The 27,063-nt window shown below is 42.1% G+C and overlaps 1 protein-coding gene and 1 pseudogene across 2 annotated transcripts; one reads left to right on the plus strand and one right to left on the minus strand.

The window, feature by feature from the left end:
• Positions 1 to 1,527: 1,527 nt before the first annotated feature.
• Positions 1,528 to 8,929, minus strand: lyl1 (LYL1 basic helix-loop-helix family member). 2 transcript variants are annotated; one of them, XM_070990853.1, is made up of 5 exons: positions 8,811 to 8,928; positions 8,388 to 8,631; positions 5,686 to 7,246; positions 3,666 to 3,763; positions 1,528 to 3,256 (listed from the first exon to the last, which is right to left on the minus strand). In XM_070990853.1, exons 3-5 carry the CDS (start codon positions 6,444 to 6,446, stop codon positions 2,733 to 2,735), a joined length of 1,383 nt encoding a protein of 460 aa, XP_070846954.1. In that variant the 5' UTR covers positions 6,447 to 7,246; positions 8,388 to 8,631; positions 8,811 to 8,928; the 3' UTR covers positions 1,528 to 2,732. The 2 variants fall into 2 exon arrangements, with proteins under 2 accessions (XP_070846954.1, XP_070846944.1); XM_070990843.1 differs by having other exon boundaries at positions 2,449 to 3,295; positions 8,811 to 8,929.
• LOC139337183 (sialidase-2-like) lies at positions 8,773 to 27,063 on the plus strand (annotated as a pseudogene).

The following is a 27,063-nucleotide window of genomic DNA, read 5'->3' on the forward strand; positions in this document are numbered from 1 at the left end:
AGTTAGCGACTAGCTGGTGAACACAGTCATACATTTAGATATTTCCTTCAGGAGTGGGTAGAGACCAAAAACAGGACAAAAAGAGAATGAATGCATTCAATCTGCATTCACCAGGTGGCCAGAGACACGACTCAGATGAGTTATAATGTTGCTCTGCAGCTGCTGGATTTGAAAGCAAGTAACATGCTAACATGCACCATATCAACTTTAACGGTGATAACATGTTGATGCTGAAACAGTCAGTAATTGCAGGTTTGATGTTATTAGCAACACCTGTGCTTTTGAGTTGATGACAAGTTGTCTGCAGTGAAAAAGGGCTATTGGTTTATCCTCAACACATCACGGCCATGACATCAGGAGGCCTTTTGTAAGAACTACAAATCATATAATGTTAAATAACTCCCAGCAACACAGCAAATCACTTGTGTTGCTGCAGATAAACTGTCAAAAACTTTTTCTGGGGTACACCTTCAATTGGTGTGACCCCTGCCTCAGTCTGTCACCCTCACTGTGGTGGCACAGCAGAGCGGGCAGAGGCATCCGTAGCAGCGTTGTGAAAGCAGCTCTTCCTGTTGTGCGGTCCTGAAACCGGGTGTGTCGGGGTTCCCAGAGCATCCTGGTGGCTGTAGTCTTTTTCTGTTTTTTCCCTCTCTTTTTTCTTCCATGCAGCGTTTGCCACCCACACGTCCAAACAGCCGTCAAACACACACACACACACACACACACACACACACACACACATTGCCACCACCCCTCCTCCAGGAAACTCGTTGGCTGTCAATGAGACAGCACTAACTGTAGACATTTCCTGGACACTTGATAGAGCCAAGCACGCAGGCAGAGGGACACCAGCACCACAGCACAGCTGCAACTTACCCCCAACCTTTTCACTGATACCCCCCACCACCAGCAGCACCACCACCAGCACCACCTGGCTGAACCCCATCTCTAACCGCATTCCCACATCCATCCTGACCTTTGTCACACACAACCGCACACCTACAACTGTTACATAAATCATTTGCTAGCTACACATCCACTTGATTGCTTGCACACACACCACACGCACACAGTACACACAAACACAACAAAACATGCAATGGTGGAAGGTAACTAAGTACATTTACTCAAGTACTGTACTTTAAAATGCTTTACTAAACTTCTATTTTATGCTGCTTTTACTTCTACTTCTTATAGAATTAAAATATTGGACATTTTACTCAATATTTGACAACATTCATTACTAGTTACTTTCAGACAATACAAAAATAAATCAGATGATAAATTATGATGTTTCCTATGGATTCAGATATCTGGCAGTGTGTAAAGTAGTTGACATGAGGGACTCTTACATATGAGTGCATCAATAATTATAATCCAAAAATATAGTATATGTTATTCTGAATTTGGCCACTCTGCGTCATGCTATCTTCACTTTTGATACTTTAAATATATTTTCATGCTAATACGTTTGCTAGATGCTAGATTTTGAAGGCAGGACTTTTACTTATATCAGGGTATTTTTTACAGCATTATTGCTAGATTTAAGTACGTCTTCCACTGCGAAAAACATTGTACAATACATGTACAACACTCTAAATCTGCTTCCTGGGAAAACTCCAGCACTTCATCAGCAACAGTTTAGTCACCAGGTTTTCTTTCCTTCTTTTTTCCAGGGCTGGGATTGTCACAGTGATGTCAGTAAACAGTTACATTGGGCTTGAGGGTGTCACATCACTCACTATTTTTATTTCTTTTTGACTGGTGTTGTTGATGGCTCCCTTGTTAAAAGCACCATTATCAATCTGTCATTCTGGGGAACAGCACAAACAAACAACATGGAGTTTGACCTTGACCCTAACTGTATAATGTGTGCTGACAAGTTTGTTGTGTTGCTCTATGAACATATGGACACGGACCTTGTCGGCATGTTATTGTTTAAAATAAGCATTTGCACTTCAGGCGTTTTTTTTTTTCATAATCAGAGCTTTGCATTTATATGTTTAACATTTGATGGTTATTGTGATCACGGCACTCTGAGACTGCGACTCGCTGAACACTCTGTGGGTACACTGATGTTCCCTACACATTTGACAAACACTGCAAAACATTTGGATGTGTTGAGAAATCGTGCTGACAGAGAGCTGTCTTTGGAGCGCAATAAGAGGATGTCAAATACGGAACAGCAAACTAAAACACACTTTATTTCTGTCTGGTACAAGTGTGTCACAATATCAGGGTGGGACCATCGATCCTGCTCCTCTTACAGTAAGGACAGCAGGAACGTTAAAAGCTGCAACTTTGATCCAAGAATGAGTTGCATTTTGTTTATTTTAAGGTTATTTAGTTGCCACTGTAAATCCAGCCTGATACCATCTAATTAGATTTCCAGAATCCTGTTTTGCATAATTTGTCCATGTTATAGATCCATGCTGTTTGACATTGGGGTGCAATGTTCGGACTTTATTATATATGAAATATGTATGAGTCTGATGTTCTGTGATGTTTCATGCCTCTCAACATGCCCCAGAGCACAGTTCATTATTTTCCTGAAACACAAAGCTTCATACTCAATGTTTCAACATTACCAAAAAAAAACATGAAGGCTGTTAAAAGTCCATCTCTTACTTATTCACATTACGTTTGATGTCAGCTGATGATTGTGTGTTCTGTCTGTCAGTGTGACATTTAAACTCCCTTGTGAGACTCTCTTTGTTCGCTGTCCTCTGGTGTCACCGCTCATCATTTGTGGCTGACACCATCCTTATCTGACCCTTAACTTTTCCCAGAATGCCATGGGTCACCAAAGAGGTCTTAGCCCCAAAGCTCTCCTCGCTGTCCGTGTCACCGTAGCAGCTGGACGTTGCCGGGGAGTTAGCCAGTGCAATGACTGAGTCAGTCGAGTCTCTGTCTCTGCGGACAGACGATGGTGGGGCAGCGTGGGACAGAGGAGGAGTGTCGCACTGAAAAAGAGAGTTCAGCTTGTTGCTGTCCAACCCGGCCGTGGTGTTTTCGTCCTCAGCCTCATTATCAGCAGAGTCCCTGCTCTTGTCCTGTGCCTGGTCGTTGAGCAGAGTGACCAAGAAGTTGATGTACTTCACAGCCAGACGCAGGATTTCGTTCTTGCTGAGCTTCTTGTCAGGTGGGTGTGTGGGAATGAGTTTTCTCAACTCAGAAAAAGCGCCATTCACATTCTGCTGTCGCCAGCGCTCACGGCTGTTGGTGAAGACACGCCGAGCAATTTTCTGCGGAGGGCCTGTTGGACACACATCAACAGTGTCTAAGTGTGCAGGGCCTTAAACGACATAAGACAAAGTTGACGTATATTCTTCTGATTGTTGACAAATCTCATAAAAAGACCAAAACCAACAATGAAATCATCTTACTAACAAGGAGTGTGTAGCCAAAGTCTAATGTAGCTTATTCATCACTCTGTGATGTGTGCTGCTGCTCTAAATAGTACAGCCCCAAATGTGTATTAATCCACCACTGAAAATAGTCCCTTAACAAATGCACTTTTTTACTCCTGCTTGATTAATAAATCAAACATTGATGTCAAAACACAGAATATGGGCCGCCTTATCCTTTATCACTTCATCAATTCATATACAGTAACTATATCAGTACAGACATCTGATTCTTTGTTTGGTTGCACAGACACTCACATTCAGTGATCTCCATCTCAAAATGTGACGAGGGTCTTCTCTTGATCCGGCTGTTGTTGATGACGCTATAGTTTCCTGCCGAGGGACCCAGGTAAGAACTAAAAGTAAAAACATAATGATGTGTGTGAGAATGTGACATTCATGGAACTGTATTCACAATCAACCTAGTAAGTTAAACATGTCTAAAAATGTTATGGGCGGGTGACAAGCATGCTGGGTCGTTCCAGCCCCTCTCTTCTATAATAGAAAGACATGTTGGAGAGTGGATGGAGAGATCGAGAAGATGGTGGAAGCCAATGTGATTACATTGGTGGCATTGATTGAGTATGCATGCAGAGTTTTATCCTAGTCTCATTAAGTCTGGTTGCTAGCTGATTCTACCTCGGGGTTGGGGGTGGGGGGGTGGGGGGGGTGAAATTGATCAATGCTTCCTGCTACGAATGGATCGGAGAGAAGTGAGGAGGGAACCTTATTCCCAGACCTCCATGACAGATGGTGAAGCTATAGATGTAGCCACTGTGAAAAAAAAGCCCTGCTTTTAACAGAAAGAAGCTGTGTGGAAAATCCTTTTTGGAGTGAAGAATAGATGAACAGTAGGAGGGCTTTGATAACGTCTGCAAATGAATGCCTTTCTTCATGAGTCTAAGCTTGGAGTTGCCAACTCTACGAGCCCAAAAAGTGCTTCAAGAGTTCTGTTATGTCACCTTTTGTCAGTTTGACGGCTAAATTTAGCTGCAATTAAAATTAGATGTATAGTTTTAAAAGTGATCTCTTTTCAGGTTTTTATTTCTAAATGCACACAAAAGAAATCCCATGATGCAACTCATGAACAGCCAAACCTTCTGGAGAGCAAATTTAGCGTGTGAAATGTCAGAAATGAGAGGTCCCTTCATAACAGCACACATCCTGCTGTCAATTTCACAAAGCCATGCAGCGTAGGGACTATTAATCACTATGGGAAGTAATGAAATCCCAGCAGTTGAGGTTTCCTCTGAAACAGAAACTTTTCATGGTTACCAACGGAGTAACATCATCTTTCATAATAGCATCTCAGGAAAGTGTGTTGTGGCATTTTGTAGTTTATAGTTCCACACTAACTCACTTCCCTACTGAGAAGGAGGTGAATGAGAATGTGGCTTTTCTTTGTCTTTTGTCTGTCATGATGTTTCAAAGAGGGCTGAAGTTACATTATTGTATTAATTCCTGACAGGTTCCAATGCAACCTCCTGAATACAGCCCCAATTACAAAAAAATTGGCACAATGTGTAAAACATTATAAAAACAGAATGCAATCATCTGCAAACAAACTGTTACTGACAGCGGTTTTACAAAGTGTTCCTGGGCCTATGTAGTAATCTCCTTAATCCAGTCATGTGTTCACAAAGTGGTGAACCTCGCTCCATCCTCGTTTGTGAACGACTGAGCCTTTCCAGGATCCCTAACCCAATCAACAGAATCTTTAGTTGCTCCTGTCCCAATTTGTTTGAAACATGTTGCTCCATCAAATTCAGAATAAGCATTTATTTACAAAAATCAATGAAGTTGATGAGGTAGAACATTAAATATATTGTCTTTGTAATGTTTTCAGTTGAGTATATGTCAAAAAGAATTAGCAAATGATCACATTCTGTTTTAATTATGTTTTGCCCAACTTTTTTGGAATCAGTGTTGTATTTAACTGCTCATCAAACAAATATTCTATCAACAAGATTTTTTAAACACAGTCTGCTTGTGACATTTGGATATTGGATAACACTATCAGTACTGTCTGCTAATGCTGTTGCTCCTGACTTTGTAGTTGAGACCCCTCAAAAGGATCACAAGAAAAAAATAAGGATGACAGACTTTTCACCGCTCTTTGCGTTTTCTGGTGGAGTAGATGGTTTGGCCTCTTAAGGCCTCAAAATGTTATTCAGGTGAAACAGTCTGAGAAGAGAAACTCACTGCTCACCACTAAGTGATGAGGGGTTGGAAGTACCAAAATGGCTTTAACTCACAGTACTTATGAGCCAAATCTCACCTGGTGAAGAAGGGGTGTGCCGACAGGTACTGCTGAGGCAGCAGGGGTCCTGATGAAGAAGCCGAAGACCCCCCAGAACCTATAGCAGGCCCAGAACCTCCAGGGCTGGCCACAGGTAAGCAGGCCAGCTGACTGCGGCGAAGGTCCCCTCGGGGCCCATGCAGGAGGTTGGGAATTGGGTGGAGAGCAGTCAAAGGGGTATTGGTGAGTGGGAGAGGGGGTTTGCTGTGACCTAGGCTGATGACTGGAATGTGTGGAGGAAGAGGAGAGGGCGATGAGGACAAAGGGAAGGATGCGGTGGAGGTGGGAGGTGGAAGAGGACACGGGGAGGTCTTGCCAGTAGGTGCCGGGAGGAGTGGAGGTGGAGAGGAAAGAGTTGGGGACTGGTTGGCAGAAGCACAAGTGGTCGTGGTGGGCGTTGGTCCTCCTCGCCTCTCTTCCTCCTCTTCTTCTTCCTCGGTCTCCATGACGATGGGCTCAGGTGCAGCAGTTTTATCTGTGTGGTGACTGGTTAACGCCGTCGTCGTGGCAATGGGGGACCGAATCGAGCCAGCAGTGGGGACATCCGTGTGTCCCTTGTGCCCTGCCTTGTTAGCAGGAGGCGGGCTGTTGACAGCATCCGAGGATGTCTTGTTCTGGAGGGGACTGTGCTGTTCTAGGGAGGCACAGGATGGGGAGGAGGCAGAGGAAGAGGAGGAGGAGAAGCGAGGTAGGTCAGGGGGTGAGGCAGGTGTGCTGGTGTGGTTCAGCTTCTCCATCATGGTGGTGAAGTCTCTGGGTAAATCCCTGCCAGCGCCAAGGTCCTGCTCCTCTCAGCGGCCCCGTGTGTGTGTGTGTGTGTGTGTGTGTGTGTGTGTGTGTGTGTGTGTGTGTGTGTGTGTGTGTGTGTGTGTGTGTGTGTGTGTGTCTTTATATGTGTGTGAGAGTAACTAACATGTTGCACCACCTGCAGATTGACATACAGATCCTTTCAAACCTCTCCTTGTATGTGTCTTTTCCATATAGGTAACTTATAACCCTTTATTTCCTCTTCTTTTGCTCTACTTTCATGCAGATGATACAATATTTGGCTGCTCTACCTCACTAAAAATGCAGATTTTCCTCTGGCCAGCCTGAATCCATCAGTTGCTCTTATTTTCGCCAGGGTCAGTGTGTGAATTTTCTATTATCTCCCGCCTCTGTTGGCTGTATCTGGACAGTGAGTAAGCATGAGCCTGTATTCATTCCCTCATTAATACATTAGAGAAGGTGCCAATGAAACAAAGGTTTTCATGTCCGTTTGTTGCAGTCTTTGCGGTCTTTAATGGACGACTATTTCTGTGGCATCGTCCCTGGGTGGAGCATGGAGCCAGGTGGTTGTCGCGGTCTGATTTGGCGTGTATTTTTCTTACAGTACATCCTGAGCAGCACACTGTAGGTTTCTGAACGAGTCTCCAGTGGCTGCTCTTAATGAATCTGTCTGTCTCTGTCTGTCGGTGTGTATTTTGAGGATGTGAGTCAAAATCCTTTTCAGCATTCAAAACCTCCCAGACCACTGAAGATTGGATCGATATCAAAGAGTCTGTTGAACAAAAGAAAAAAAAAATGCACTCAGGATATATATTTGGTGTATATTTAGTAAAAGGAATAAAAGGTGAAAATGTGCTCAAAGGTCATGATTTTACATATAAGCAACACAAAAGCAAGTAATGGTTGGTGCTGGTTTCCTCTCTGAACACTGGTCTACAGTTTAAAATCTGAATTCACTTCATGGAAATTTACGGATTCACCTCATGCTGCAGCCCTGATGAGATGTTGAAATGCTGGATATAAAGTGAATTCACTCTTTTCACATTTGTTTTCACTCTGCCCCGCAGAGGCGTAACTCTCAGATTTTGCAATTGCAATTGTTCCTTTTTTTCTTCTTTAGTGGTCATGACTTTATTTTGGACAGTTCCCTCTTTCACAACGATGTGCAGATGACACTCAGCTAATTATGCAGCAGTGTTATGTTTTCTGTCAAATAAATGAAGTGATACAACAACAGAATATTTTTGCACAAATTTTTAGACATTTTTTTTAGACAGACATTAATTTTGCTCTGGTTGCCCAGAAACATTATGACACCCCATTTATTTTGTTGTAGGATAGATGATATGCATTTGATTCTTAGTCAAGCCAATACTGGCTGCCACAGTTACTTCCACAATGAGCTTTCTAATATTTTGTATCAATTACTCAAATACATTTGATTATTGTAATAAACCTTCATGCCATCAATATTTAATTAAAATATGCTTAATAAATAGTTTAATTTCTTTGCACTTAAGTTTATATTTGTCCAACATGTCTTTTCTTTGTTTACTGCCTTATATTATTGTTTAAGCCTAACATGCATTATATTAGAAATGTACTGTAACCAGTAGACTGTCACAAAAAAATAGAATTAGTTAACACAATAAAGCCATCCAACAAACCTCTGACAAAGCTTGATATTAATTTCTGTCTTCATTTATTTGACACTTAATTACCGTTTTCAACGGAAATTGGACTATTTTACTAAATGTACATACTTTATATGACATATGGCGCATATGAAAGAAACTCCAGATGCTTTTTTTATTATTAGTATTATCATTTAAAATAAAAGTTAGAGGTTGTGAACCACTCATGTACTACAGGCTGCATTAAAAATAGAATATAACATACTAACAAGTACTCACAGATACATTATGACATCCAGTGTGGCCCGTCTGTCTATCATGCAAAATCCGCCAGAGTTCAAGTGATCTGTGAACGCACATGGTGTATCTCCTCAGCGTCTAACGCCCTCCTCCTCCTTGTCCTCCTCCTCCTCAGGTCGCTCACATTGCAGCCTATCAGTGTCTGTCTGTCAATCTCTGAGATCAAATTGGAGCCAAGCTGTCTGACACCATTCAGAACACCCCCACACAACCGTGTGTATCTCTTAAAAAATTAACAGAAAAAAAAAGAATAAAATAAAAGCTCCAAATATTCACAAAGAGATCGACAGGCAGCCCCAACGAGCTTATTTGTTTTTTGGTGTGAAGTTGCTCCCTAAAACAAAGACACACTCAAAGCGTGGACATGGACGGTGTGGGTATCTGTCCGTATGCCACGCTCACCTCTCTCACCTCCCTCTTTAACTGTCTTGTCTATCCTTCCTTCTCTCACTCCCTTCGCCAAGACGACACAATGCTCCGGTTGGTTGCCAGTCGGAGAGCAGTGCTACTGGCAAATGTGAGGTGGGAGAGAGAACGGGAGAGAGAAGGGGGGAGAGAGAGGGAGACAGAGAGGGAGCCATGTTGCAAGGAGAGTTTTCCGCTCCCTGCTGGACAAGAGGATGTGCTAGTACAATATGGTGGCTGCTGATAAGAGCCTCAAAAGCTGCCTGTGGCCTGTAGATAAGGAACCTCCACCGCCCCTCCTCCCCCTCCACCACCAATACCTCCACACAAACACTTTTCATAACACGTCTCTGAACACACACACACACACACACACACACACACACACACACACACACACACACACACACACACACACACACACACACAAAAGCAGGTTCATGCCTACGTGCATGTGCGCACACACACATCACACTAGACTGGTCAGGCCTGGACTTTGAAGGACCTGGATCCTGGAATGTTTCCAAGAAAATATCTGCAACTGCACTTATATCAGAGTATAATAAACAGACAAAGGTGTAACGTACACACATGCACATGCTTATTAATACACACATAGAGTGAATGCTCATAAATAGTCATTCATAGACGTACTGTCGATGGGGAATCACCCTGAATCTTTATCTTTCTAAAACTGCCTGCCCTGAACGGACATTTTACATCTCGATGACAATCAGTGAATCCCTTATAATGTGGATTCGTAGCAGCATTACAAAAACGAGGAAAGGAGCAACTGCGGGTCCCTGAATAGGGCCTTTCTTTTATTAAAATTTATGGTCTTATCCTAATCCCAGGAAATAAATTAGTCAATTAATGGAATTTTCAAGGAAAAATGCCAAACATTCATTGGTTTCAGCTTTCAAAAATGACGAGTTGATGTCTTTGTGTTATCTATAATAGTAACCGTGTATATGTGGGTGTGTGTGCGTGTAAAGGCTTTGTACAAACACAAAAGATCTCTATTCATTGGCCTCGTGACAGATTTTGGGAATCATGACATCAGAGCACACCTGTGTCACTGATACCAGCACACGAGTCATCATCGCAGTAACTTTCCTCCCCAAGAGCTCGTGAACTTCCTTCCTACATCTGTCTCTCACCCGTTCTCCTCTGTGCTCACTTATTCCTGCTCTCTCCTTCCCAAAGTCTCTCTCTCCCAACCTCAGGGTCAGTGCCTCTTTTACATTCCCTCAGTCATTTCCTTCTTAGACAGACTGAAACACAAACATTATAAAGCCTTTACAGTTGTGTGACCTTCAAGGTCCTGGGAAAGACAGCAGTTTGCTGAGCAACTGCTCAACAAATCTGTCATCACCTTCATCATCCTCATCATCATCATCATTGTAGGTATCAATACCCTCGTCATCATCATCATCATCATTATGGACACCGACTGCGCTGAATATGCTGAAATAACACTAGTACGATCAGAGTGTAGACAGTGTCGTCAGTCGGTCTGTCACACTGTTCTGCGTCTGGCAGCTGTGGTTCCAGTTGATCGCTCTCTGTGAGCCAGAATAACGTTGCAGTGGCACCGCTGTGCCTGCAGATGCTGCCTGAATTTGCCTGTAACATATAAAAAGCTACACAAGGGACAGAGTGAAATCCTTAAGGGATTAACTTTTCCTGTGCTTTATATGCTCCTGTTTAAAGTAGTATAAGTCAATATTGTTATGTTGTTGTATTGTTGGTGCAGTTTTGGTTCTTTAAAGGTGTTGTGGCATTTTGCTGCTGCTTATTTGTGGCCATATGTGCAGTGGGAAAATCTAATAAAGAAACAATAATGCATTTGCAGAGTCAAGGCAGAATGATGGAAATGGTCCTCTAATTGTTTTGGTCCTAATATTTAGATTTTCAGTGGCATGGATGTCATTTTTTTCAATGAAAAATGGATGAGTTGGGATAAAAGCATGTCATATATAAAATGATTGTATTAAATGTATCATTTGTAATATTTTGTTTCTGTTTTCAGATGTTTTTAAGTGTTTTTATTACAATTAATTTTGTGGTACAGTGGTATTGATGATAATAATGATAATAATAGGCTTTAAAAGAAACGGAAATGAAAACAAGTTGAGCGGAAAGAGGGTAGCATGAATGTAGGGTGGTGCTGGTTTATTAAGAGGACAAAGACATAAAATAAATATACAGAAAAGTCTGAAAGTGAATCTGGACTCCAAAGGGTTTGAAAATGCAGTTTTAGTTGCCAATTTCTCTTAAAGGAGCTATTAGTAGCACACAGTTTTCTCTGCATTGTAAAGTCAGATGCACCAGCAGGCAGCAAATCAGTGTACACTTTGGGTTTCCCCCATCTTACTGTAAAAACCTGACTTCTCAGACAGTCACAGTTTTCTGGGCAGCTGTCTCAAAAGAGGAAAGACGCCAAAAACAAATCGTTAACTATCTCATTTAAGGCCCCGTGTGAACACCCAAACTGTAAATGGGGAATAATAATAGAAACAAACGATAACAGACGGCTTCCGCTTTTCCCTTGAGTGAGGAAGAAATCAAGAGAGGATTGTTTTAATCTCAGAGCCGAGCTGTAACGCCCTCCTCCTGGCTACCTCAAAATACCCTCCTCAGTAATGAAGTATTGATGTGGGAGCCTTTGAGCATGTGTGCGTGCATGCGCGCGTGTGTGTTTGTATGTAAGACTGTCTGATAAATACACTAGATACTTCAGTAAAAATAAAGGTATATGTACTGTAAAGGCTCTCTCACTGTGTGTGTGTGTGTGTGTGTGTGTGTGTGTGTGTGTGTGTGTGTGTGTGTGTGTGTGTGTGTGTGTGTGTGTGTGTGTGTGTGTGTGTGTGTGCGCATGTACAGCTATCTTTGTGAGAACTTGAGTTTTAGACCTTGGTATGAGGCCATTTCAGCCGTTCCGTCAGACAGACGTTCTGGGGGCTGTTTGAGGGTTCAGACTTGGTTTTCAGGCTAGGTTTCAATGAGGTTTATGTTCAGGTCGGGGTTAAGCATTTAGTGGTGATGGTTAAGGTTAAGGAAAGGGGCTGGGGAATGCATTATGTCAATGAGTGTCCTCACGAGGATGTAAGTACAAACGTGTGTGTGTGCACCTGCAGAAACAACATTGATCTTCTTGCTGGGCCAGTAAGCACATGTGGGTGAGGCATGGAAAATGAAAACCTTGCAACTTATTTGTGGCCTCAAGAAAATATCAGCTGATAAAAATGCAGAGGTCAACCGTGAGGAACTTTGACACGGAAATTTGCACAACTGAGCAATAGTGAGACATGACAGAGCTGATCTTTGGAGGAAACAGAGAGCTGAAGAGTCCAAAATGAAGGAAGCTGTCGTAGCTCAGCAGTGTTCAGCCGTCAACTTTTATCTAACCCTTCTGTCATGATAATTGCCCCATAAATGAGGCATGTTCGGCTGACAGTAATGAAACAGGAGATGGTACACAGGCATCGTTTGAAGGCACTGTGGGAACATATAATGTCCTGGTAATGACAGGGACAGTAAGCCTGCTAATGGACATTAGTGACCTCATTCACTTTTTTCCATCTCTTAAATATACCTTATTCAACGTGGCGTAAAATCCCCAAAAGAAAAACCCAGGACACTGAAAAAAGACGTCAATGTTCTATCGAGACTCACGAGCACTAGCATGCCCACGGATAGCTAGAATGTTAGCAGTTAGCTTGGCTGCTACAATAGTTCACCAGCTCAGCTTAAGATAAGATAAAATAGAACTTTATTAAATTCTTGTGGCTCAAAAATTACAGGAACTGAAGAATAGAGACGATACATTAACAAAGTTTTTCAAAGAAAAAGTGTAGAAGGTCAATAATAACATCAAACTATGATAGGAAAGTAGTATTTACAATGATATTAAATGAGAGGTCATTGAGCTTCTGGAACATGTGTGGATTAATTTTGCTGAGCCTCTTTCTCATGTGACATCCTTTAAGATGTCTTTGATGCCAGACTGTAAAACAAATGTTACACTCTCACTTTAAAGAGTGAGAGCACTGGAGAGTAAAATGAAAAATCAATGAAAGTAATTTTTTCATGTCACACCAATATTTTATGAAGTGTGTGCACATAAATAAAGTAAATACTTAAGTTCTCTCTTAAAGGAGTTTTGATCTGTAAGATCTTTCCTCAGGCAAGTGTCAAAGAGAAAACAGGCGTTTCTATTAGAGGCAGTAATCAACTCAAACCGCTTTCACCTGCCGGTCAGCCTGCAGTGCACCAACACCTTCATAGAATATTGACAGCTGAGAGTCATAGAAGTCCTATGAACATATAGCAAGGATATGTATACACACACACATGCATATGCCCAAGAAAACACACACACACTCCCTAAAGTGGGCTCCATGGCCACATTTCCTCCACGTCATGTAAACACTATTGTGTGCCGGGCGATAGGGATCACTGGAACCTAATTGTTTGAGGCAATATTCGCAGTGCATTTCATGGAGAAAGTGACAAACAATGCTGCGAGCGCTGGCCGGGACAGACGCCCTCTCTCCTCCTCTGCTGCGACAGATGTCGACTCTGTTTATTTTTCCTGATTGTCCTGGAGACCGGCCATCCAACTGCAGAAAACGACAACAAGAAGAGTTTCAGTTTGTGTTTAGGATTTAGGTCAAAACAGGAGTATGTGTTTACACTGCCAGCCTGGAATCTGATCTTACCCACTTGAATGTGGCATAGACCCGATCTCCCTCACCAGCACTCTGCAGTGTTTGAGGTGTCAAAAGGAATATGTTGCACTATTATTAACACTATACACATGAGTAAACATGTATTTTTAAATATAAAAATAAAAATTCCAGTAGTAGTAATAGAATTTTTCAGGACCAACCTGCTTAAATCTGTTCAAATCAATGAAGAAAAGGTTGAGCTGAGGAGGCTATATTTGAGTCAAATGCGATATAGGAGCATATGATATTATCTCATCATAAACCTGCACAAATCGATTTCTTTTATTGAATGAATTATTAGAAATTATAACAGAAGGTCAGGGTCGAGCTGCTGGGTTGGTGGACTATTGAACAATCTGCATAAATTCATATAAACACAAATTTAAAAGAGAACTCATGATGGACAGTTTATAATCGATGCAGCAGAACCAGACATACCCTCATTTTTATTCCATGCATTCTTCTCAAAACCTGGCTCCTACATTACCCATGATGCAACTGCATCACCAACAGTTCGTTCTGAGATTCTGTTGTGTTATGCTGTCTCTGAAGCCCACTTCTATCTCACATCACACCCCCAGATTTGTTTCATTTTTATCTGGTGTTGACTTAAGTGACATTATTTGAGGCAATTCCTCAGATTTGACACAGCTCCCTCTGCAGCCAGAAACGGCTTTATACAACTTTGACACATAGCAGTGCTCCACAACACCTGTAAACAGACTTTCATTTGTAAAATCGGTGAAAAGCGGTCATTTGTGAGGCTGCTTCATCTCAAGCAGATCAAACGTAAAATGATTCAGTTCATCCTCATTACTGCCCCGTGACATAAAGGTCAAAACATTGCAGATTTTTTTTCCAACAGCAAGGTGCTTTATTTTTATCTCGTGGCTGCATAAAGTTCACAGCGATCCCGATTACTGTAACGGCACCTCGTACAGTGTCAGCCACATGTCGACGGTCACACATTGCTCCGTTCCCAGGATGCACCTGGCCTGGGGCGAGCAGGCGGACGCGGGGGACAGCTGTTTCCTGCGCACACTTCCTGGTTTGGCAGAGCAGAGGGGATGGAGGAGGGTTGTGGTGTCGGGGTTTAGTAGGGGCAGAGGGGCTGGTGGAGAGGTAGGCAGAGGGGTGAATTAAAGGTGTTTGGAGAAGCTTTTTCCAAACAGGACATGTCTGCCACAGCCACAGGTGTGAGGGCACGCCTCATACTCACATATATATGAAAAATATAAAAGACCCGGCTGATTGGATGGGAGGGGTTTGGTTGAGAGACGATGGAGGGAAGCAAGAGGAAAAGTAGAGAAGGATAAGTATATTGAGGAAAAAGAAAGGAAGACTGGACAGACAGAGGGAGGAGGGAGAAAGGCCTCCTTTATTGTCTCCTGTCTCACAATAGACTGACTCAGCTGGGAGGGAGCAGGGCTAATCAGAGCATAATGGCTCCAATCAATCGTTTCCTTGATTGCACACATACTGTACATTCAACGTCAACAGCTGAACAGGAGCCAGGTAAGCGGCACAGCACCACGAGGCACTTAAATCAGAGTAAAATATATAAACCTGTGCTGAGGTTCCATCAATCTGCTCTGTAAGTGGCACAAGACCATATTTTTATCAAAAGCCTAAAAAGCCCAAAATTTATAGAAAATTTTAGAGTCAGTGGAGAAAATGTTGACTGATACTGAAGACAGTGAGGTAAATATTGACCTCTTTGACCCATGAGGACAATGATTTGGCTTCCAGAGAAGGTTGGATTGTGTTGGAGAAGCTAAGGAGGAAATTTTGGATAGTTTTGCTTAGGGACATTTTGCCATTTTGACTTTAGAAGTTTGGGAGTATTTAATGGTTATTTTAAAGATCTTATTTAGAACTGTGTTTTCCGTGAGACATAAAGTGTGACTGTCAGGAAGCCTCCTTCCCCTCCCTTTACTGTGTTTCCCCTGTCCCTCTGTCACATCAGTCCCTCCTTGTGTTTGTCCTTGTGTGTGTGTGTGTGTGTGTGTGTGTGTGTGTGTGTGTGTGTGTGTGTGAGTGTGTGTGTGTGTGTGTGTGTGAGTGTGTGTGTGTGTGTGCGTGTGTGTGCGCGCGTGTGTGTGTGTGTGCGCACGTGTGTGCGCGCGTGTGTGTGTGTGTGTGTGTGTGTGCCTGGACCGGGTGTTTCCCTGCAATCTCGGCTCACCTACACCTGTTCCCCGTGCCAATCAGCCACCACAGCTGCAGCCAATCCACACTCATCAAACACAGGATAAAAACCTGGATCTCCTCACCAGTCTTGTTGAACTCAGCCTGGTAACAAGTCTTGGTCACTTTGCTCTCTCTTGTGCTTTGCTTCAGCTTCAGAGTTTTGCCTTGTCTGTTTTTCAAGTGGCTAATCTATTTCCCTCGTGTCTCTAACCTGTCATGTCTGCCCAGCTCCATTCCATCACCTGAAGAACCTGCTGATTCACCTCACCTGCCTCTCCATTTTTCTCCCATTGCATTTTTTCAGAAACACTTGCTCTTGTTTGTTCATTTCCATTTGTTTGCTTTTTTATTAATAGCAGGATAATTTTCATGTGTATTTTTTTGTGCGAATCAGTGCAGAAAGGCACAAAAGTCCTCCTGCACTAAAGCCACCTCATATGAACTCATTTCATATAGAAGCAATGGTAGATGAGACAAATATATCAAAAAATGGGGAAAATATATTGTTGAGGTTACAGAAAATGACCCATGCTAGTGGTGTTAGCACAAGGCAGCTTAATGTAACTATATTGTAACCTATATGTTACATGAAATCAAGAGTTTTACTTGGAACAGATGGCATTCTACTGACACCAAAGACACACAGGCCCAATTTGACGTCCATTCTTTCTTTTTTTGTTAAAAAGATGAAAAACTTCAACAAAATATACATTGGAAAAGAAAAGTTATGAGTGGGGGAAGAGAACCAGTCCAGGAAGTCTCACTGGGAGGACTGGTGTGACTCATTTGACCCCAAATCCTCAGCGTGACCTTTGACTCTGAAGCGTCATCACCTGAGCTGGATTACGTGCAGACTTTACGAGTGCGCTGCGGCCTTTCAAACATCACCACTCGCATCCACTTCCACTTTTGGCAACACAACTCCAAATATTTCCATATGAGACGAGCACTGACAATAGCCAGTATGTGTGTGTGTGTGTGTGTGTTTCAGTGTGAACGTGTGCTGAAAGTTTCTAATTGTGAATATGCTGTATTTGTGATTGTCTCTAAGCATACATGCAATGTGTGTGTGTGCGTGTGTGTGTGTGTGTGTGTGTGTGTGTGTGTGTGTGTGTGTGTGTGTGTGTGTGTGTGTGTGTGCGTGTGTGTGTGTGTGTGTGTGCGTGCGTGGCAAGAGTGCCCTCGGGTCATGATGACACTGCGTGGAACAACAGAGTATTGTGTCTTCCTCTCTCATGTTTCTCATCATCAGCACTGCTGCCGTCCAAATTCCACTGGTGTGTTCACAGCGTGGCGGAGGGACTCGGGCCTGTCGTCAGCCCCCCATCCTGCAATAATAGGAAACACTGCATCACTTTTCCACTTTCTCCCTCACTTTTCACCGCTAATTCAAAATATATTGAGTTCCTGTTTGGAGCTTCCTCACTCTGGACTTGATTGTTTGTTTTGGAGAAAACCTGCATGCAGTTTTCTTTGTTTTCTGAAATGGTATGGTTGTACATACCATGCTGCTGTTGGTTTGCTATATGGGTGGAAGCTGGAGCTCATCCTGTAATGTAGCAACCATCTCTTCTGTTTTTGTGCTTATACTGCCAATAAGAAAACTCTGCCAGGACATAAGCAGTGTTAATATCTAAGTATTATCTGTCAGTGTAATCATCAGTGACTCATTCTGAAATTTGGGGGTTACCAAAAAATCTTTATTTATCTGGGATATTTTCACTGAAATGAATGCCCTCTTTCATAGAAACATCATGTACACTTGTGTGCTGAGCCAAAGCCACGATTTCAGAAACACTGATGTCATAAATCCTTCGTGCGGCTTTAATGGATGATAAATGTTTTTGTCTGCTTTCAGGAAAATAAGATCTGAGCAGCAGGCTTATGATTCAACTATTTGATCACTACCAGACACATTTTCAGGAAAATGTTGTCATGTTTTTATGATTCATAAATGTTACAAAAACCTGCCTGCATGGGAGCAAAGATAGGAGGCGCCTTCAAACAACTTTGATGTTCAGGTACATTTACATTTCAATAAGCACATATAGTTTGGAATATGTGACTGTTTTCTTTCAACTATAACAAAAGAATGTTATGATGACTCCCTGGAGCCAAAGCCTAAATGTTAAAAATCTATGACGGTGTACTCCTCTGCCCTATTTCCACACCTAATTTCCAGCAAAATTGAAAGCGACTTATAGTAACAGATTACAAAGACCTACATGTTAACAAAAAGACAGAGAGCACAGGGGCTTAGTGTCCTCAGTGGGGTTCAAGGGCACCTAAGCGTTTAATGAGGGAGGATTAAGTTCTGATCTTACACTTTCCTCATCCTGCCAGTCTGGGAAGTCTCTCGAAGAGTATCCGGTTTCGAGCTGCAGTGCGTCTGTCACAAACCAGCAGAGCTGCTTCTTTTCTGCACCTCTACAAAGCATGGGTGTTTCTAATATTTTGTCCACCCCATTTATATCAATGAGAATAGGACAAATAACAGAAACACTTCTCTGTATGATGCAATGCAGTTCAATAGCGCCACAAACTACATCCGCCAAAATGATCATAGAGTTGAATCAGCGTCACTCTCAAACCTTCCTGAGGGAACATTTAAAGCAGTACTGTTCAATCAGACTGCATCAGTCTTAGCTAGATGTACCTAATATACTGGCAACTGAGTGCACGTCAAGGTGCATTTGGTCAAGTCTTTGATCTTAGTGTTTGAGTGTTTTGGTCATCTTACCACTAGATGGCGACAAAGCCTAAGTGTTAAACATGTACAATGTCCAAGAGGCTTGTACGATTATTAAAGGGACATTCTGTCAACTTTTTGCGCCATCTTTTTGTCATTTGATAATTTACCATGATCATTGTCATATTGTCAGATGACTGATGAATTTGAGCCTGGAAATGTATCATCAGATGTATAATTTTGGCATTCAGTGGTTAGAGTGTATATCCACAGTAAACCCAAAGAAAAAGGTTGAAAATTGGTGGTACTCCTGTAAGATGGAACTCTTTCATTTAGAAAATGTTGCATGTAAGTAAGATTTTAAGTGTCCAGTCAGCATCAAAGTACCTTTAAATCAACACAGTGAGACCGAATTTTCTCTATTTTTGTCCAAGGTGGAAAAAGCACAACTCAGCAGCCTAAAATGAACCTCAACACTCACTCTCTGAACATAAAGAATGAGACTCTGTTCTTGTCGATTTTTCCATTTACCATCTGCAGAGCGTGCAAAATGTAAAAACAATTTAGACCAATGAATGCAGTGGTATTTGTTAAAAGCACAAACAGGCAAAAGGTGGACTGCCATCTTTAATGTGCAATCAGAAACATATAAACAGAATTAATTCTATTTTAAACACAAATCATTTCGACTATTTATTCATTATTGACTCTGTTTAAATGCAAGTACAGTTCTCCTTTTGTCCACATGACATGGCGTAATACACTCATACACTCTCTGCTGGTGGGCCTCCGCTGCCCCGCTCAGTGTGTGGGTGGTCTGGGCCAGGTGGAGGAGAGAGCGATTAACACCAGGCCTGCCTAAAGGAAAAAGGAGTACAGAGGGAGAGAAAACAAGAGATGGAGGAGAGATAGACATCTGTCCACCAGATGTGCTGCGCGGCAAACGGAGGTGGTTTGTGAAACAGAGAGGAGGGAATGAAAAGGCTTTTGGTCATGGGGCTCAGTGACAACTGGATGCATTGTGACTGAAATAACACTCAGCCTCCCTCTCCGTCTTGCTCAATCCCTCTCTATATTTCTTCCATGTGTGTGCGTGTGTGTTTGCTCTGGTTGTCTGTCATTTGGTTAAAGACATAACACAAACACACACACGCACACTACTTCTCTTTCCGTCTCTTCTTCCGTTCCCGGAGGAACTTCTGCAGGCTGCTATTATACAGTATAAACCAGTGATGACCACCTGTCAAAACACGTCCAGTTACTGCGTGTGTGGGTGGGTGTGTGTTTTAGGAAGGTGTTGATGAGAGGGAATCAGACAGGTTGAACTTACTGAGCTACAAAAGACTGATTTAAATACTGATTTTATTGTTAAACATGATAAAAATACACTTTTCCGTATACAAAAACTACAAACCTGCAAAGCGTTCTCAGTCCTCTCATCTTATACTCGTCATTTTTATTCTTATTCTAATTCATGCTTCACTGCTAATTAGCCTTTTTAGCCTTTAGCACAGTCTCACAGTCCCTGCATTTTACTGCTCATATTGTATGAGCATGTGATAAATAAAACCGTCCACTCTTGAACAACTGGGAATCTTTAAAAAAAGAAAGTAAACTCAAGGTCCAGAGCTTTCTGCTGAGTAATGAAAACTGAAACAGTGTTTCCAGGGACGTAATGAAAATTCATCAAGTTGATTGTATGACTGTAATACCACTGTTGGACATAAGCAACATCTTAAAACACAGCTGAAAGTTTTACTCCATGATTAGATCTATTCTCTGTTTAATTCTAGTTGCTCTATAAATAAATATCATGCAGACATGAAGAACAAGGAACAGGGCAGTTAAACACTTCACTTAAACCATCATCTATTTACAGTAAACCACCAGCGGCGCTTCCTGACCACACACACATCTGATGGCTTAGTGTCATATACACATATACAAATACACACCCGGAAACAATATGGATCGTGTAAGTACGTACACTTTTCCTCACAACCAGAAGTCAGAACACAAATGTGGTTTAGCTGCTAAAAATAAATTAATATTCCAGTTGTGTTATAACAAGATTTAGATTAGAGGAGCAGCTGACAAAAACAATGCCTTCACTCAGGAGGAGCTCTTGATCTGAAGGTTTTTGGTGAATTTTCAAAGTGGAGAACGAGTCTCAGCTTTTAAGCTGTGACTGCTGCGCAGACTTCATCTGCTGAGGAAGATGGTGAAATATGACTGAAAGCTCCAGAGCAGCTTCTGAGTGAACTTTGCGGTGAGAATTTGTTGTTGTGCTGTCTTTGTTTCCCAGAATGAACTTTCAAATTCAATTGTATTTATTATTACTGTCATGCACACAGCAATATTATTGTTCTTTTCCCAACCAAACTACATTTTTTATGTTAAACTATTGTGTTAAAACTACTAAATACGTTACAAATGACTGAAATTAAGCAGCGATGTTTTTCATTATTGTGATTACAACTTGCAGCCCCCCCTTTAAACACACTGTACAAATATGTCACATTTTTCTGCCCTCAACTCTGAATATTTGCTCTGTTAGATTTATGGATTTGGCCCGCACACACAAAATATTGCATGCCACTCACATAGTCCTCATTTTAGGTTCAGATGTAGTTGAGTATCTTTTTTTCAGCTCCCATGGATTCACTGTTTCTTTCCTCTGCAGTGTGTGTGTGTGTGTGTGTGTGTGTGTGTTAGTGGGTGGGTGGGTTACAGCTGTTTACATAGCTAACAGTGGGTGAGCCCTGTTCAACAAGAACCACCTCTGGGATTGAGGCATTTCGAAGGCCTATAAACTTTGGATGAAAGCTGAGGCCAAATTAATAAAGTTTAACAGGATAAAGATGTGGCTTGTTACACAGCACGCCATTAAAGTATCCCTCCTAAATGACCGAAAACAATCTGCATTTACAAGTTTCTGGCCATTCAGCATCATATAAAGTAGACCAGTTTTTGTATACGTCCTGTTTGCATTTAATATTTTAGGCTCCTTACCTGAGCCTTCATATTTCTCCCCTCTGGCTCAGCTGACCTCAGAGTTCGCTCTCATAATGAGATTTTAAGTTAAACCAGCGAGCGCGTGGCAAGGCAAACACACACATGGATGACAGAGGCATCAACCCACATTTGCTCCAGCTAAGCTACAACGGTGAGGTGTGTTACCTGGAACTGTTCATGGTTATTTTCGTTGATGCTCTGGTTATTAGGTGCTATTAGGTTTTATCCCACTTGGCGCTTTAATAGTTGTTGTTCTTCCTGAGCCGAGCAGCAAAACGTACGTTTCTCGCACAAGTTATGGAGCAGTAAATGCTGGAAAATAAAGTGCCTGGATTCCTTTAAAAACTCAGTGTTATCTCATGTAATTACTTGGATTCTGAATATGGAGAAGCTTACCGGTATGAGGCGAGTGTGTGGGCCTGTGTGGGTGTTTAGGGTTGTGTGTGTATGTGTGTGTGGCTATACATACCTATCATAGTGAATGATGTGTACTGTGAACACTTAAATATGATGGGAGCCTCAAACCAGGCCAAAGTGTCTCACATGATATCACATCAATCACATTATGGCTCTGGGAGTGAAAGAGGGAACTAATGGTATTCTCTCTGTCCCAGCTGGTTAAAATGAGGTTAAGTCTTTGGCAACATTTGACACAAAAGCAGAAATCTGTCCTCTAAATCACTTTTTCACTGAAAACATCTGCCTGCTATGGCCAAAAATGACACCATGAGAGTGATGAGAGGGAACCAAAACCGTCCACACAGTTTCTCTCACTCATTTTTACATGTTAATAATCAAAACAAGCACCATAGGTAAGACCTGTGCAAGAGCATGACATCTCTTTTTTCATTGCTTCCCACTCCAGGAAAAAAACAATTATATGCTGCATGCTGTCTCTCTGTGTAGCCTATAGTCATCATTTCCTCAAAGATTTCTCACATAGATATTTTATTTCTATGTAAATGCAATTTGAGAGCAGCTCCTGTAGTTTTATTAATTGTTTGCTTTGGTGGACAAATCAGAACAAAGAAGTGCACTTCAAATCCAAGAGAAACTTGATGAAGTCTTTATTTCATCTGTCATTTAGCTCTCAATCGACCTCATGAATCATTCCTGCGGCTGATGTTAATAAATACTGAGCATTTCACTGAAGCACACAGCCTGACTGACAGCGTCTCTCCTCTCCTGCAGTAACAGATGAGTGTCAGAATCAAAGCACGTATCACTGTGAATGGAGCTGTCCGTCAGCTTTGGCACATATACGAGCCGCCGGTCACTCGCAGTCTAAAATGAAACAGACGGCCTAAAGTTGTTATCCCCACTCCATCCATCCTCCCTTGCTCAAAAACCAGGGAAAGCTTGTATTTGTGTGATCGGAAATCTGCTACAAATCTGGCATCCATATGTTCGGACATATTCAGCTTTCATGTCTTTCAACTTGTTTTTTCAACTTTTTTTTGGGGGGGGGGGGTTTATGAAAGAGTCTGCTTCTCTGCACATGTGCATCTCCCTTCTTTCGTATTCTTATTGTTTCTGAAGTGAATCCTAGCATTGTGTGGTTGCTGACAGCAATCCACTTAGTGAGGCCTTCTGCTGTGTGAGTGAACGTTTGGGGGATTACGGTTCAAAGGGGCTTCGCAGAGCTTGTACAGATGACCCCAGCCTGCATATTCACTTATCTTCTGTTGCAGGTTGTCACTGACTGGGAAATGTATTGTAGATTGGTTCCACATTGTCGCTGCCTGGATCTGACATTAATTTTATGCTGACCTTTAGTTGTATCCTCAATTACTTTGAAAAGCACGGAGAGCAGATACAGCACAGTCACTTTATTGGACATGAAGTTAAGGGCAGATAAAGTGCAAATATGAGCACTGAGGTAATTTGAGTAACAGACCCTCAGGGGCCTGGAGGGCTCCACGTTTTGGCAGTTAGTTTGTGTAAATTTATTTAATTACATGAATTGTTAATTGTTTCTTTAACACTGTATACAACACTAAAGTGCAATCTAAACTAAAACGATAGGAGCTCCTAAAACTGTGACTTCAAATCTTTTCTCTCTAGCATTAATTATTCAAGTACTTATATTGCACATATTCCGAAATACACATTCATGACTGACACTCAATCTCAAACATACATCATGCACTGAGAGGTGGAGAAACAGGGGTGGGTCTACAGGGGTCACATACAGCTCATTTTTGCCTTTAGGTCTGTTGTAGGTTACTCTGTTTCTGGTGGCAGCTACCCTTTAAGTATCTGTGTTCCACCATTGTGTTTGATGTTTGATGTTGACGTGTTTTAGTGGATATCATGAATGTGATGAAGAGCATTAATTTGTCAGACATTTAATTAGCTGTGCCCAAAAATTACATTCATGTCTGCTTATTTCATCAATTCAGAGTCTCAACTAATTTTCCAGGAAAGGTGCTGAATCATGATCGTAATTGTGATGGCGGATGTTGAAGAAGGAAGCAGTGCAAATAGTGCAAAAACAGAATATGAACAAGCTAGTTTAAGCATCCAACTCAAGTCAGCTCTGCTCACTGCAACATGCATCCTTTTCATCGTGTGTGTAAAGTAATTTGTCAGTGCTCTCCTCATTCTTTTACTCCATGACCACTGACCTGAAAGCAATGTTGACACTTGCTCCTAATTGCACTTGCATTTTATAAACCCCACCTTCACCCGAGCATCCACCTGTAGGCCCTGAGTGCATTTCACTGCACGTCCTGCTGTGCTTGATACTTCCTGTACATATCCTACACTCACATAATCCATTCCACATGAGACGGCTGGCTGAACAATAGTGATGGTGATTGCTAATTTGATGGAGAGGTACTGAAGATCTGATTCATTATTAACAACTTGCCAGGATGATGCACACGGACAAAATGAACGAAGACAGTGAGGCAGCCAAATAAGAAAACCGAAGATAACAAGCTGATGTATGAGCGGAGGAAAGAGCGAGCGAGGGCGAAGGCGAGCGTGCTTTTATGGGAGTCAACCTGGGTGGTCCTTAACTGCATGCTCAGATGAGAGGCTTGTCAACACAACAGCAGAAAACATCCAAGTCATCCCACTCGTCCTAACTGCGGCAGACACATCCAGGGCTGGCCAATTCAGTGATGGGTGGAGGAGGAGGAGGGTGATTCAAGTCTTTTACTAAAATAACAAAGCTGCCATTGACACCGACCTTTCCTCAGTCTCCGTCTGACTTCTCCTTCACTGTTACCTCCCCTTCTAACCAGCCAGACCTCAAGCTCGGTCTGGCTAGCTGGTGTCTTCAAAACACTTCGCAGCTGTTTGTTTTTGCTGATTCAGGTCTCCCACTTTTGTTCGCTAAAAAACAGCTCAAACCAGTCAGTTAAAATTTAATGGCAGCTGTTGATGTCTATATATTTGGAAAGAATTTTAAAGTACAGATTTATTTGATCCAGAAATATTCAACAGTTATCAGGCCAGAGCTCATTAATGGTCCCTGCAACTCTTGCATCCTGGCTTGGGTCTCCAGCACCTGTCAGCTCCACTTTTTTATGAGCATTGGAGGCAGGAGTGGATATGAAGCAGCAGTGGGTAGAACAGTTTGGAGGGAGGAGAAGCAGGGGCATGGGAGGAGGGGGGGGTATTTGTGAAATTTATGGGCAGCAAGGTGGCATACAGTCGAGCATGTAGCACAACATCGTTGGAGCAGCTCTTACAACAGATCTCACCTTCTCTCTCATCCAGTAAAGACCAACTGCCTTTGAGGCTGTTACCATCCATCAAAAGATAATAACAATTATTATTCACAAGGACTTCAGTGCAGCTTTGACTCCATTCAACACTGTCTTTTCAAGGACCAGTGTGTAGGATTTAGTTGGATCTATCGGCAGAAATGGAAAATAATATTCATAATTATGCTTTCTTTAGTGTATAATCACTGGAAATGAGAATCATTGTGTTTTTCCTACCTTGGAATGAGCTCTTTATATCCACAGAGGGAGCAGGTCTTCTTTCACAGAGTCTGCCATGTTGCACTGTCGTGTTTCTACAGTAGCCCAGAACAGACAAACCAAACACTGGCTTTCATGTTTTTAGCAGCCATTGCAGAGGAGGGTGAGGCAAGGGATATACAGTTGGTTGCAATCTGCAACCTCACCACTAGATGCCACTAAATTCCAAACACTGGACCTTTAAACCAATATGTAACCAATAAACACTGTGTGACGCCGCAAAACATCTGGATTAGAAAATTTAGTAGATCAGGCCGCTTTTTTTCTCATTTTAGAGACATTCACATATTACTGTATACATTGATGCAGGGTTTTCCCTTGATGCTCTGTCACACAGTCCTGTTTTAGAATTGATTTGATTGGCCTCCAGAATGTAAGTCACTTCCCACTTCACATGCATGTAACCTTAAATGTATACAGCCCAGTATGCAACAAATGTACACTGGTCAGGCTGCATCACTGCCATCTGCTGCCATTCAAGCCAGTGTGTGTGTGTGTGTGTGTGTGTGTGTGTGTGTGTGTGTGTGTGTGTGTGTGTGTGTGTGTGTGTGTGTGAGTTTTATCGATGGTTAGATGACTGCGACATTGTGTCTGTGACATTCCTCAAACATCTGTCATTTGTCAAACATTTTTGTAGTTTGTTTGTGCCCTGATTTGTTTTAACTTTACTGGTAGATATGGTGTCAGTTTATTCCCCAAATACAATGAATAGTGAAATACAATCAAATAATTGTCTAATTTGGATTAAGCATGCGTATGTCCCAAACATGGTGTGGATACTGGCTCTTGTTTTATCACTAAGAGAGAGAGAAGGGGGGGAGACATCAACCACCTAACAATATTTTTTGGTAAGTTATTTGTGTTTGGTCAATGAGTTTAACTTTCTGTAATAAAAAGTCCTCTGTGACGTGCACCACCCAGCCTGTCCACCAACCCAGTCTTTAAATCTGATTCACACTGGGTTTACGGGATTGCTGCTCTTTCGTATGAGAGAGAAAATTAAACTCTTTGACCTTTTGCAGAGCAGAGGCTGAATCTTGAAGACCCCAGTACAAAAAATCTGGTTATGACAACAGGAACGCTGAAGAGAGTAGAAAGCTCTGATGTGACATTAAGGTCATTATCCTTTTCCATCCCAAATTACTTGTGAATATACAGTATGACTTTTAACCTCATCAAAACTGTGTTGTTTTATGTACACACCTCTGAATAATATGCTTTTCAGTGCTCAGAGCACATATTGATGGGCATGTCCTATAAACCCTGCCCGGTGTATGAGAAAAACAGCAGAACACTTTTCCTGTTTTTCATCTGTGTTGAGGACACTGTGTCAGAGGCCTCACAGATGCAACACGTTGCCAACAAGACCCATCTCTGCTACATCACGAGCAAGAATCTTGGACAAACTTGGAGTGTCGTGACTGATTTGACTGACACGCTTTGTGAAATCAAGAACTGGGCCACATTTGCTGTTGACCCAGGCCATGGTCTTCAATCAAATGAGGAGCATTATTGTTCCAACTTGTGTTTATGTTCCTTTGTCCAGCTCGAGCTGTCTCTTCTGTTTCAAATCAAAACAGAAAGTTGCCCCATATGAATGCCCTCTGTATAGTGAGGATTTTGGTTGA

Source organism: Chaetodon trifascialis, chromosome 2 (assembly GCF_039877785.1).
Source record: "Chaetodon trifascialis isolate fChaTrf1 chromosome 2, fChaTrf1.hap1, whole genome shotgun sequence".
NCBI classification, from domain to species: Eukaryota; Metazoa; Chordata; class Actinopteri; order Chaetodontiformes; family Chaetodontidae; genus Chaetodon; species Chaetodon trifascialis.